This window comes from Pseudophryne corroboree, chromosome 7 (assembly GCF_028390025.1).
Source record: "Pseudophryne corroboree isolate aPseCor3 chromosome 7, aPseCor3.hap2, whole genome shotgun sequence".
NCBI lineage: Eukaryota > Metazoa > Chordata > Amphibia > Anura > Myobatrachidae > Pseudophryne > Pseudophryne corroboree.
In genome coordinates, this window is record NC_086450.1 from 317,559,833 (window position 1) to 317,572,388 (window position 12,556).

Consider the following 12,556-nt stretch of genomic DNA (forward strand, 5'->3'; position numbering starts at 1 on the left):
GGGAGGAGCCAGTGCACACCAGTTAGTCTAAAGCTTTCTTTTAGTTGTGCCCAGTCTCCTGCGGAGCCGCTATTCCCCATGGTCCTTACGGAGTCCCAGCATCCACTACGGACTACGAGAAATAGAATTACCGGTGAGTAAATTCTTATTTTCTTGTAGTGTATACGTGTATGTTTACTGTATATACACTTTGCTGAGCCACCTTTTGCCCTTTAATATAGCTTGAATTCTTCTAGGCATGAATTTTACGAACAGTCGGTATGTTTTCATGGGAATATTAGCCCATATGCAATATTTTGTATCTTCCAGTTCCTGGAGGTTTGATGTAGCGAATCCAGAAGGATCCTTGTATTCTTGCTATTGTCTCCATATCCTCACCCTACCATATGCAAGGTGTAATTGAAACCATGAGTCGTCGGACCACATGACCTAATTCCAATCATTGACTGTCCAGTTCCGGTGTTTCTGAGAAACCTGGATGCATTTCACCTTGTTTTTTTTTTTTTTTTTTTTACAGATAATGGTGTATGGACAGGGCTTCTGCTTTGTAGCCTATATGATGTCCGCATACTGTTCATTGAGAGGCCTTCTAAATTGGTCCGATTCAGATTATCTGTAATTTGATGCAGTGTTACCGTCTGTGGGAGTAAACGAGCCTGCCCACTCTCCGTTCCACTCATATATCCAGTAGCTATATATTACCACCGGCCTTGTGCTCAGACCCAGTTTTGTCTTGTCTGCTGGTCCATTCTCTTACCCTTTAACAACTGCCGCCCTAGAACTATTCACCAGTGCAGCTGTTTTGCTAATGTCTCAACCACTGCTGTGAGCGCCAAAAATCATTCCACGTTCACAGACCATCAGATCGCATCATTTACCTTTATGTCATGAGTGATGCACTTCATTAGTCTCTGCATACTCTTTTTCACTTTTATATGGATTCACACATCTGACGTCAGCGTTATCTTCTGAATAGCTAATTTGCATAAAATAGCCAGATGGTCATAATAATTTGGCTAATTCATGTATGTGTATGTATATGTGTTTGTGGAAAAAAAAAATCCTTTTTCATGTTCCTTCTACTGGTTCCTTTTACTCCAATTAGTGCTATCCCAAATGTGTATCCTAAAATGAAGTCTGCTAACTTACCAGATATTAGAGATTGACCGGTTTGGTTTCCTAGAAACTGAACCCATTCGAACTTACTGATTCCAAGTTGGTCCGAGTCTCGGCTCGGGTCTTCTTGCCATGTTCAGATCTAAAAAAAAAAGGCAAAATGTTATCTTCCGAGCATCTAATCTCACAGGTTTTAGATTCGGTGGCAATTTCAAATTCCCATTGACCTCTATGGGCTGACCGCTGGTTGGCTGATAGAGCCATTCTCACAGCTCTCTGCTGACAGTTCCCTGCATTCTCATCAAGCCTGGAGGCTGCTGCAGCCACAAGCCAGGCACTGCTCATAGTGAGAAAGCAGTGTGTACACTGCAGCACCCAGACCATCAGCATCCTCACAGATATCACCTCCAGGGGTATTTACCATCAGAGGGCCCCCTCCTGCTTGCAGTTACAGTAAATGCAGTATTGCTTCTAGGCTACAGTTGTCATGTTGACCCGTACTGTGTCCGACCCATACTGTAACCCTCACCGTATCTGACCCGCACTTTGTGCCCTGAACTGTAACCCGCTCAATATCTGTGTGTCCCAAAGTATTCCGCATTGTACACCACACGATATTCCTCACAGTATCCGCAGGTATGGAACGCTGTTTTCATGATTGGAGAAATGTTGGGGAGCTGCTGTACGATGGAGACACCGGTTCCCTGGCTTGGATAAGGATCTGGCACTAATCACCTGGCTGTGGGGGGCACGATGCCCAGGACACACTAAACTTGCTATCTTCTAATGCCTGAAGTGCTGCTGGGCGGCAAGCATTGGTCACTTGGGGGAACAGGTTGCTTCAACACAAAGGCTAATTGATGAGGGAGGTACAGACTGGGCACTGAGAATAGGTATGTGCTGGGGACTTGTGCACTAGTGTAGGGGGCATCCATGTCCGCTGTTGATATTTTACACATTGTGTACAGTTTCTCTTAGCTATTTGTTGACTACTACTACCTTTGAGCAATGATATTCCTTCTACACACAATTCTTAGTAACTTTCAGTGTATTGTTTTCTGTTGAAAGTACTTGCTAGTTGGTTTGATTGGTTATTGCTAATGAATTTCTAATTTGCAACACATTTTTAAACCGAAATCACTGCCGTGTTTTTGTGCTGCTGCTCTGTTGCTTAGTTTAGCCAGCCAGCCTTTGGCCTATGTTGGTTGACAATATTGTGAGGTGGTCAAAACTGACTGGAAATTCATGGTATTGAGCTTAATAATACTGGATGAACAAAAAAAAAAATGGTCCAAATTATGTGATTTTTAGCTGTTTTTAGCATTTTTTTTTTCTAATTTAAAAAAAAAATCCAAATCCAAAACAAAAACACGTGAGGGTGGTTTTGCATATTAGAACCAAAACACGAAATTAATACAGATCCAAAACAAAAACCAAATCATGGGGGTCAGTGCACATCTCTACCAGATTTATGGGCTTTATATAAGTTAAAAGATCCTGATGCTACTAAGCTCAAGGGGAAAAGATCTGCATTGTGTAACACCACTCAGACATTGCCACTGACAGCCCAGGTCCAGTAATGGGGAAACATGACGTAGAAAGGCAGTGGTCAGGCAGTGCACTCAGGTGAGTGTATCTGTTGTGCTAAACTGTTAGTCATTGATGAACTTGGTGAAAGCTGGAATTGTAATAGCTATTTTACATATTAATATACCACACTAAATTCCCCAGAAAATTGTGTGAAACAGTATTCTTTAGGCTCCAGTATGTTCTGTACAGAAGTCGTAAGCTTGGAGACCGTAAGTGGCCTAATAAAAAATATACAGCAGGCCTCTACAGATAAAAGCTTTGCAATATATATTCTATATCCCAGTGGTTCTCAAACTGTGTGTCATGGCACCCTGGGGTGCCTCGGGTTGGTGGTCCAGGACCAATTCAAATTATTTATGGTCAATGTAATAAGCAAAACCAGTGCTGGTGGCTGCCAATCATAATTATGTGGACAAACAGAAGTGACTCCTGCCCCTCACCACACAATTAAACCTAAGGTTGACATGTAAACACAATTTACTTACTTTAATACTTCTTGGCCTAGGGGTGCAGTGAAAAAAACTCTGATACTCTAGTGCACTGTGATTCAAAAAAGTTTGGGAACCACTGCTATATCCCATTTTGTCAGTAGAATTTACTGTATGTGTCTTTAATTATTTTTTGTATATTTTTAATGTGATTTTGCAGTTTAATTGTATTGGTAATTAAATTGGAGCACAGGATAAATAATTCTGTTTAGGTCTTATTCTTGCCAACACAAAACTAATCTCAACTAAAATACTTTTGTAACCTTGTACTGTATACTAACACATTGCCCTTGACTTGAAAGGCTTATCTGCTGCTTGGCTACGTGGATAGTTTAAAAAAAAAAGAAGTAAATATGCAAATGAAAGGGTACCGAAGAGAGTGTGTGGGGGGGCTGGGAACATTGATATGTGGAAGAGGGGAGGCATAGTAGTGTAAAAACTTTGAAGCATAGCATGGAAAAGGACATGCAATTATAGAGAGGAGTGGGAATTGCCAAAATTGACATATTTACTGTTGACTGGTCAGCAGAGCGAAAGGATCAGCCTAGGAAGTAATAGGCAGGAGAAAATGGGAATGATGCTACACGGTAGGAGCAGGAAAGGAAAAGGAGATTTGAGTTTAGCATTGGCACAATGGGGGTAATTCAGAGTTGATCACAGCAGCAAATTTGTTAGCAGTTGGGCAAAACCATGTGCACTGCAGGGGGGACAGATATAACGTGCAGAGAGAGTTAGATTTGGGTGGGGTGTATTCAAACTGAAATCTAAATTGCAGTGTAAAAATAAAGCAGCCAGTATTTACCCTGCACAGAAACGAAATAACCCACCCAAATCTAACTCTCTTTGCAAATGTTATATCTGCCCCCCCTGCAGTGCACATGGTTTTGCCCAATTGCTAACAAACTTGCTGCTGCGATCAACTCAGAATTACCCCCCATGTGCACTACAGGTGTGACAGATATAACGTTTGCAGAGAGAGTTTGATTTGAGTGGGTTATTTTGGTTCTGTGCAGGGTAAATACTGCCTGCTTTATTTTTACACTGCAATTTAGATTTCAGTTTGAACACACCCCACCCAAATCTAACTCTCTCTGCACATGTTATATCTGCCGCCCCCCCCCCCCCCCACCCACAGTGCACATGGTTTTGCCCAACTGCTAACAAATTTGCTGCTGCGATCAACTCTGAATTAGGCCCAATGACTGAAGCAGTGAAGGACTGGATAACTTTGTTACAAAAATGAGGGCTGGATTCAAAGTATTAATCAAGCATTAAAAGTACAATTAAACTTAGTTGGACAGGCTTGGAGAATGTTAGCGATGTGCTCAAATGTTTGATTTTAATTGAAGCTGGAATTGAGGGTTGGTTTGCTTGCTTTCAGTTAAGGGCTATGTGGCATCTAGTGATTAAGTGGCAAATCAGCTTCTAAATATACTTGGGGGACATCAAGAATTGGAGGTGGAAGCAGAACATAGGAGAGATCGGTGGGAAGGCAGTCTTGGGCAACAGCAAATTTTAAATTAAAGACTTTAGGCCAGAACAAATGTAACTTAGGACAACGGTACCAGAGGTAGGACAGGGTATACTACGAGTCAAAATTTCACCAGCAAAAGGCATATGAAGACGGGAAATGGCTTCTAGGTGCAGCCGGACCAGATACCACCGAAACAAGAGCTTACATATGTGTACTCATACATGTAGCCTCAATACGCCATGTATCACGCAGACGGGCAGATGTATTAACCTGGAGACGGCATAAGGAAGTGATAAACCAGTGATATGTGCAAGGTGATAAAGGCACCAGCCAATCAGATCCTAACTGTTAATTTACATATTGGAGCTGATTGGCTGGTGCCTTTATCACCTTGCACATATCACTGGTTTATCACTTCCTTATGCCTTCTCCAAGTTAATACATCTGCCCCAATGTCTGGTATGAGTGAGCCATGAGGTCCAGTGCAACTCTGCTAACATTGGGTGACTTTTTTGCTGAAACTGCATCTTAGTTGCAACGCAGTGCGACCTATGATGTACAAGTAGACTGTGCTGATTAATTTGGTATGACCCTTGCATATTGTATGTGACTTAGTCTGTATATGGAGCACAACAAAACTTCTATTGGAAAAAAGATGCAGCTGCTACATTGTAGCGCTTAGTGTACAGATTCAGAGATTCACTCGTACACAGATATACGAGTGTTGCATGCATATCAAATTAATCAGCATAGTTACCTTGTGCATCCTACTCCCTTGCATTGCGACTAAGACATATTTTCTGCAAAAAAAGATGCTGAACGTTAGCAGATTCTTACAGGACCTCGTGTGCCCAAAAGGGCTTTTTGCCGTGACTACAGCAAAGATGTATGAGGGCTCCTCTGTATAAGAGTTCTCCTTAATACAGACACATATCGAGCTTTTAACTACTACTCTGATTAAAGACCAGATTTTTGGTTCAGGCTTCTCGATCTCTGCTTCCCATTGACGTTCATGCAGCTCTTTATCAGGCTGGCCATATTTAAGTAGCAGTGAGTAAAATGTGGCCATTAGGTCTCTGGAAGAAGCACTGTGAAGGCATAGAGCCTTAAAAGTGGTGGGTTGGATAGGACCTTGAGGTGTACTACAGTATTAAACTTGTGGCAAAGTTGTAAACATTGGTAAAATGTGTTAGAGGGAAGGCTGAGGCCATTGCTGAGCTGAGGGAACTAGGTAATGGTACCAGGGCTCTAAATCAGTTAGAAACTTAATATTCTGCTACATCAAGGGGTTCAGACCTGGGGGAAAGGGTGGAGGAGATTCTGGGGGATTAGTTATTAGTGATAATACACACAAACAATAAAGCCTTATTGACAAAGAAAAGGATATTTTCCTAATGAATATTGCCATAAATCTTTACATTTGTTAATTAGATTATTATTTGTTGTGCTTGAGCATATGCTAATGGTTAACCAATGTGATCCTGCCTTGCAGCTTCTTTCTGGAGAAAAACATGTTTGTTTTCTTCTTGAACATCCTACGGCAGAAGTCTGGGCGCTACGTCTGCGGGCAGCTTCTTCAGACATTGAACATGCTGTTTGAGAATATTAATCATGAGACGTCTTTATGTAAGTATCTCTCTCTATCCACATAATTTTAATATGCAAAATTTAGATTAAAATAAGCCTACCTTAAGCCGGCTACACATCAGAACGATATGTAGCCAGCCGCTCCAGCAGGCGGCATGACCCTGCATCGGTAAGTACACATACTTGCCAATGCAGGGGGGTGGCGGAGCGATGGAGGATGCCATGCTGCATTTGGCAGAATGGCATTGTTAGCTATGTCTTCTGATTAACCCTGCAGCAGCGCCGACCAGAAGACATCGCTAATGACCGCGGGAGCACGCAAATCGGATATACGCACTGCCCGATATGCTCAATGTGCCTGGAAACAACGAATTGGTCCGCATTCTCCCGTTTTCATTTTACAAGGCAAAACCAACATGGGTTTGCCTTGTAAATGATTGTGTGAGAATGCCTGTATTTTTAAAGCAGCAAGCTTCTTTCCCCCTATTACATTTAGCCCATTGTCTGATGTAACGGCGCCCGAGTTCCGCAGCCGTGTGGGATGTCGTCCGAACTCTAGCGTTTCTTTTTTAAAGGGGCAGTCACTTACAAGGCAAAACCATGCATTGTAAGTGATTGCTCCTATAAAATGTCCATGTTTGTCCTGCATCCTGCTTGGCCACCAAACTGTGGTGCCATTACATCCGGCCCATTGTCTGCTACAGTACAAAAATAAAAACCTTGCACACATTGTTCGCCACAGTAAAGAGCAAAAAAAACCCACCTCACGCACATTGTTCGCCACATTAAAAAAAACAACCCTCACATTGTCTGCAACAGGAAAAAAGACATATACCTCATGTTTTATCTGTCAGTAATCCTTTTTCGAGCAGTGAGTAGGTCAAAGTTACTTGCCCATACACAAAATTAGAGTTAGAATTGCACCACTGGAAGATGCATTGGTGATATTGTGTATTGATATTGTATTGTGTATTGAGTCACAGATGGAGACAGCAATTTTAATTCGGGGTCACATACTGTGTTTCTATTATTACTACATAGGAGGCAGTGCTGCTGTTACTAACTTTGGACCTTATTGAGGATGCAGCGCCGCATTCTCCCGTTTTCGAGGCCACTGCGCATTCATAGGTCACATTCTGAACGTGCGTGGCCGGGAGAATGCGATCGCATTGCTGCAAACGCTTCTGCTTGATTGACAGGCAGAGGTTTTTGCAGGCCAGAGTTGCGGGGGCGGGTGTGACCCAAAAAATGGCTGCCGTGTGCCTGCCATTGCTGCCAGGCTGCAGAGGGTGGGGGGCATCCACAAATCAACGATGCAATTGCATTGCGAAGGCATCGCTGCCTATTTGTATGCTGGACGGCTTTGCTCTCTGCTGTCCAGCATGCGATCGCAGACAGTTGCAGTTTTGTCATTTTAGCAAAACTGCAAATGAGGCTGAGAAAGGTCCTTTATCATCACCACTTGCAAACTTTAGAAGCTGCCAAGGAGCGCTAGGGAGGTGAATTACTACCTACAGTACATATGTTTTGACATTTGTATTTTCACAACTACTTGGATACTTTGTATATCACATTTGGCAACATAATTTCATCTGTTTGAGACTAAGAAGAACAGCAGCCATTTCATTACACAGATTACTCATCTGTTTTTAATTTATTTTATTTTCTCTGACGTCCTAGTGGATGCTGGGAACTCCGTAAGGACCATGGGGAATAGCGGGCTCCGAAGGAGGCTGGGCACTCTAGAAAGATTTCAGACTACCTGGTGTGCACTGGCTCCTCCCACTATGACCCTCCTCCAAGCCTCAGTTAGAATTCGTGCCCGGCCGAGGTTGGATGCACACTAGGGGCTCTCCTGAGCTCTTAGAAAGAATAGACTTAGGTTTTTTATTTTCAGTGAGACCTGCTGGCAACAGGCTCACTGCAGCGAGGGACTAAGGGGAGAAGAAGCGAACTCGCCTGCTTGCAGCCGGATTGGGCTTCTTAGGCTACTGGACACCATTAGCTCCAGAGGGATCGACCGCAGGCCCAGTCCTTGGTGTTCGGTCCCGGAGCCGCGCCGCCGTCCCCCTTACAGAGCCAGAAGCAAGAAGATGGTCCGGAAAATCGGCGGCATGAAGACTCTGTCTTCACCAAGGTAGCGCACAGCACTGCAGCTGTGCGCCATTGCTCCTCTCACACTTCACACTCCGGTCACTGAGGGTGCAGGGCGCTGGGGGGGGGCGCCCTGAGGCAGCAATAATAACACCTTGGCTGGCTAAAATACCTCAATATATAACCCCAGAGGCTATATATGAGGTAAATACCCCTGCCAGAATTCCATAAAAAGCGGGAGAATAGGCCGCGAAAAAGGGGCGGAGCCTATCTCCTCAGCACACTGGCGCCATTTTTCCCTCACAGCTCGGCTGGAAGGAAGCTCCCTGGCTCTTCCCTGCAATATACAGTAACAGTAAGAGGGAAAAGAGAGGGGGGGCATTAAATTTGGCAGTATATATACATATATTATATGAAAAGCAGCTATTAGGGACATAACTCAGTTAGTCCCTGTATATATATAGCGCTCTGGTGTGTGCTGGCATACTCTCACTCTGTCCCCCCAAAGGGCTTTTTGTGGGTCCTGTCCTCTGTTGAGCATTCCCTGTGTGTGTGGGGTGTGTCGGTACGGCTGTGTCGACATGTTTGATGAGGATAATGAGGTGGAGGCGGAGCAGATGCATTTTGAAGGGACGTCACCCCCTGCGGGGCAGACACCCGAGTGGATGAACTTATGGAAAGAAATGAGTGCACGTATAGATTCTTTACATAAGAAATTTGACGACATGCCAAATGTGGGACAGCCAGGATCTCAGCTCGTGCCTGTCCAGGTGCCTCAGGGGTCGTCAGGGGCTCTAAAACGCCCGCTACCTCAGTTTGCAGACCCGGATGTCGACACGGATACTGATAACAGTGTCGACGACGATGAGTCAAACCTAATGCCTGTCAGGGCCATTCACTGCATGATTGAGGCAATGAAAGAGGTGTTAAACATTTCTGATTTACATCCAGGTACCACAAAAAAGGGTATTATGTTTGGGGAGAAAAAACTACCCGTAGTTTTTCCCCCATCAGATGAACTAAATGAAGTGTGTGAAGAAGCGTGGCTTTTCCCTGATAAAAAATTTGTAATTCCTAAGAAGGTACTAATGGCGTTCCCTTTCCCGCCAGAGGATAGGTCACGTTGGGAAACACCACCTAGGGTGGATAAAGCGCTCACACGTTTGTCAAAAAAGGTGGCACTACCCTCTCAGGATACGGCCGCCCTTAAGGAGCCTGCTGATAGAAAGCAGGAGGCAATCCTGAAGTCTGTATACACACACTCAGGCATTATACTTAGACCAGCTATTGCGTCAGCTTGGATGTGCAGTGCTGCCGCTGCATGGTCAGAAAAACTGTCAGAAAATATTGACACACTAGACAGAGACACTATTCTGCTAACGATTGACCATATAAAAGATTCAGTCTTATATATGAGAGATGCACAGAGGGAAATTTGCCGGCTGGCATCTAAAGTAAGTGCATTGTCTGTCTCTGCTAGGAGATGCTTATGGACTCGTCAGTGGACGGGAGATGCAGATTCCAAGAGGCACATGGAAGTTTTGCCTTATAAAGGGGAGGAATTATTTGGGGATGGTCTCTCCGACCTAGTTTCCACAGCAACGTCTGGGAAGTCAGCATTTTTACCCCATGTTCCCTCACAGCCTAAGAAGGCGCCATTTTATCAGGTTCAGTCCTTTCGGACCCAGAAAAGCAAGCGTGGAAAAGGAGGGTCTTTTCTGTCTAGAGGCAGAGGTAGGGGAAAAAGGCTGCAACAGACAGCAGGTTCCCAGGAACAAAAGTCCTCCCCCGCTTCCTCTTCCAAGTCCGCCACATGACGGTGGGGCTCCACAGGTGGAGCCAGGTACGGTGGGGGCCCGCCTCAGAAATTTCAGCGATCAGTGGGCTCGCTCACAGGTGGATCCCTGGATCCTTCAAGTAGTATCTCAGGGATACATGCTGGAATTCGAGGCGGCTCCACCCCACCGGTTCCTAAAATCTGCCTTGCCGATTGCTCCCTCAGACAGGGAGGCGGTGCTAGCGGCAATTCACAAGCTGTATTCCCAGCAGGTGATAATCAAGGTACCCCTACTTCAACAAGGCCGGGGTTACTATTCCACACTATTTGTGGTACCGCAGCCGGACGGTTCGGTGAGACCCATTTTAAATTTGAAATCCTTGAACATGTACATAAAAAAATTCAAGTTCAAGATGGAATCGCTCAGGGCGGTTATTGCAAGCCTGGACGAGGGGGATTACATGGTTTCCCTGGACATCAAGGATGCTTACCTGCATGTCCCCATTTACCATCCTCACCAGGAGTACCTCAGATTTGTGGTACAGGATTGCCATTACCAATTCCAGACGCTGCCGTTTGGACTCTCCACGGCACCAAGGGTATTTACCAAGGTTATGGCGGAAATGATGATACTCCTTCGAAGAAAGGGAGTTTTAATTATCCCGTACTTGGACGATCTCCTAATAAAGGCACGGTCCAAAGAACAGTTGTTGGTGGGAGTAGCACTATCTCGGGAAGTGCTGAACCAGCACGGCTGGATTCTGAATATCCCAAAGTCACAGCTGGTCCCGACGACACGTCTACTGTTCCTGGGGATGATTCTGGACACAGTCCAGAAAAAAGTGTTTCTCCCGGAGGAGAAAGCCAGGGAGTTGTCTTCTCTAGTCAGAGACCTCCTGAAACCAAAACAGGTATCGGTGCATCACTGCACGCGGGTCTTGGGAAAGATGGTAGCTTCTTACGAAGCAATTCCATTCGGCATGTTCCATGCCAGAATCTTTCAGTGGGACCTGTTGGACAAGTGGTCCGGATCGCATCTTCAGATGCATCGCTTGATAACCCTGTCTGCAAGAACCAGGGTGTCTCTTCTGTGGTGGCTGCAGAGTGCTCATCTTCTGGAGGGTCGCAGATTCGGCATTCAGGACTGGGTCCTGGTGACCACGGATGCCAGCCTGCGAGGCTGGGGGGCAGTCACAAAGGGAAGAAACTTCCAAGGACTATGGACAAGTCAGGAGACTTCCCTTCACATAAATATTCTGGAACTAAGGGCCATCTACAATGCCCTAAGTCGAGCAAAATCCCTGCTCCTACACCAGCCGGTGCTGATCCAGTCAGACAACATCACGGCAGTCGCCCATGTGAATCGACAGGGCGGCACAAGAAGCAGGATGGCAATGACAGAAGCCACAAGAATTCTCCGATGGGCGGAAAATCATGTACTAGCACTGTCAGCAGTGTTCATTCCGGGAGTGGACAACTGGGAAGCAGACTTCCTCAGCAGACACGACCTCCACCCGGGAGAGTGGGGACTTCATCCAGAAGTCTTCCAAATGATTCTACATCAGTGGGGTCGTCCACAGTGGACATGATGGCGTCCCGCCTAAACAAAAAACTAGAGAGGTATTGCGCCAGGTCAAGTGACCCTCAAGCGATAGCTGTGGACGCTCTGGTGACACCGTGGGTGTACCAGTCAGTTTATGTGTTCCCTCCGCTGCCTCTCATACCAAAGGTATTGAGAATAATAAGAAAGCGAGGAGTAAACACAATTCTCGTGGTTCCGGATTGGCCAAGAAGAACATGGTACCCGGAACTTCAAGAGATGATCTCAGAGGACCCGTGGCCTCTGCCGCTAAGACAAGACCTGCTACAGCAGGGGCCCTGTCTGTTCCAAGACTTACCGCGGCTGCGTTTGACGGCATGGCGGTTGAACGCCGGATCCTGAAAGAAAAGGGCATTCCGGAGGAAGTCATTCCTACGCTTATTAAAGCCAGGAAAGAGGTTACAGCAAATCATTATCACCGCATATGGCGGAAATATGTTGCATGGTGTGAGGCCGAAAAGGCCCCAACTGAGGAATTTCAACTAGGTCGATTTCTGCATTTCCTGCAAGCAGGAGTGAATATGGGCCTAAAACTGGGTTCCATTAAGGTACAGATCTCGGCTCTATCGATTTTCTTTCAGAAAGAACTAGCTTCAGTACCTGAAGTTCAGACATTTGTAAAGGGAGTGCTGCATATTCAGCCCCCATATGTGCCTCCTGTGGCACCTTGGGATCTCAACGTGGAGTTGAATTTCTTAAAATCACATTGGTTTGAACCACTAAAAACCGTGGATCTGAAATATCTCACGTGGAAGGTGGTCATGTTATTGGCCTTGGCTTCTGCCAGGCGAGTATCAGAATTGGCGGCTTTGTCTTATAAAAGCCCTTAT

The 12,556-nt window shown here is 45.4% G+C and overlaps 1 protein-coding gene across 6 annotated transcripts in view; it reads left to right on the forward strand.

The window, feature by feature from the left end:
* CLEC16A (C-type lectin domain containing 16A) overlaps positions 1–12,556 on the forward strand; it is a 954,241-nt gene that overhangs the window by 60,062 nt on the left and 881,623 nt on the right. For all 6 annotated transcript variants that reach the window (XM_063934295.1, XM_063934294.1, XM_063934290.1 and 3 more), the window contains exon 3: positions 6,161–6,294. In XM_063934295.1, coding sequence (XP_063790365.1) covers positions 6,161–6,294 — 134 coding nt within the window. The remainder of the gene's footprint in view (positions 1–6,160; positions 6,295–12,556) is intronic.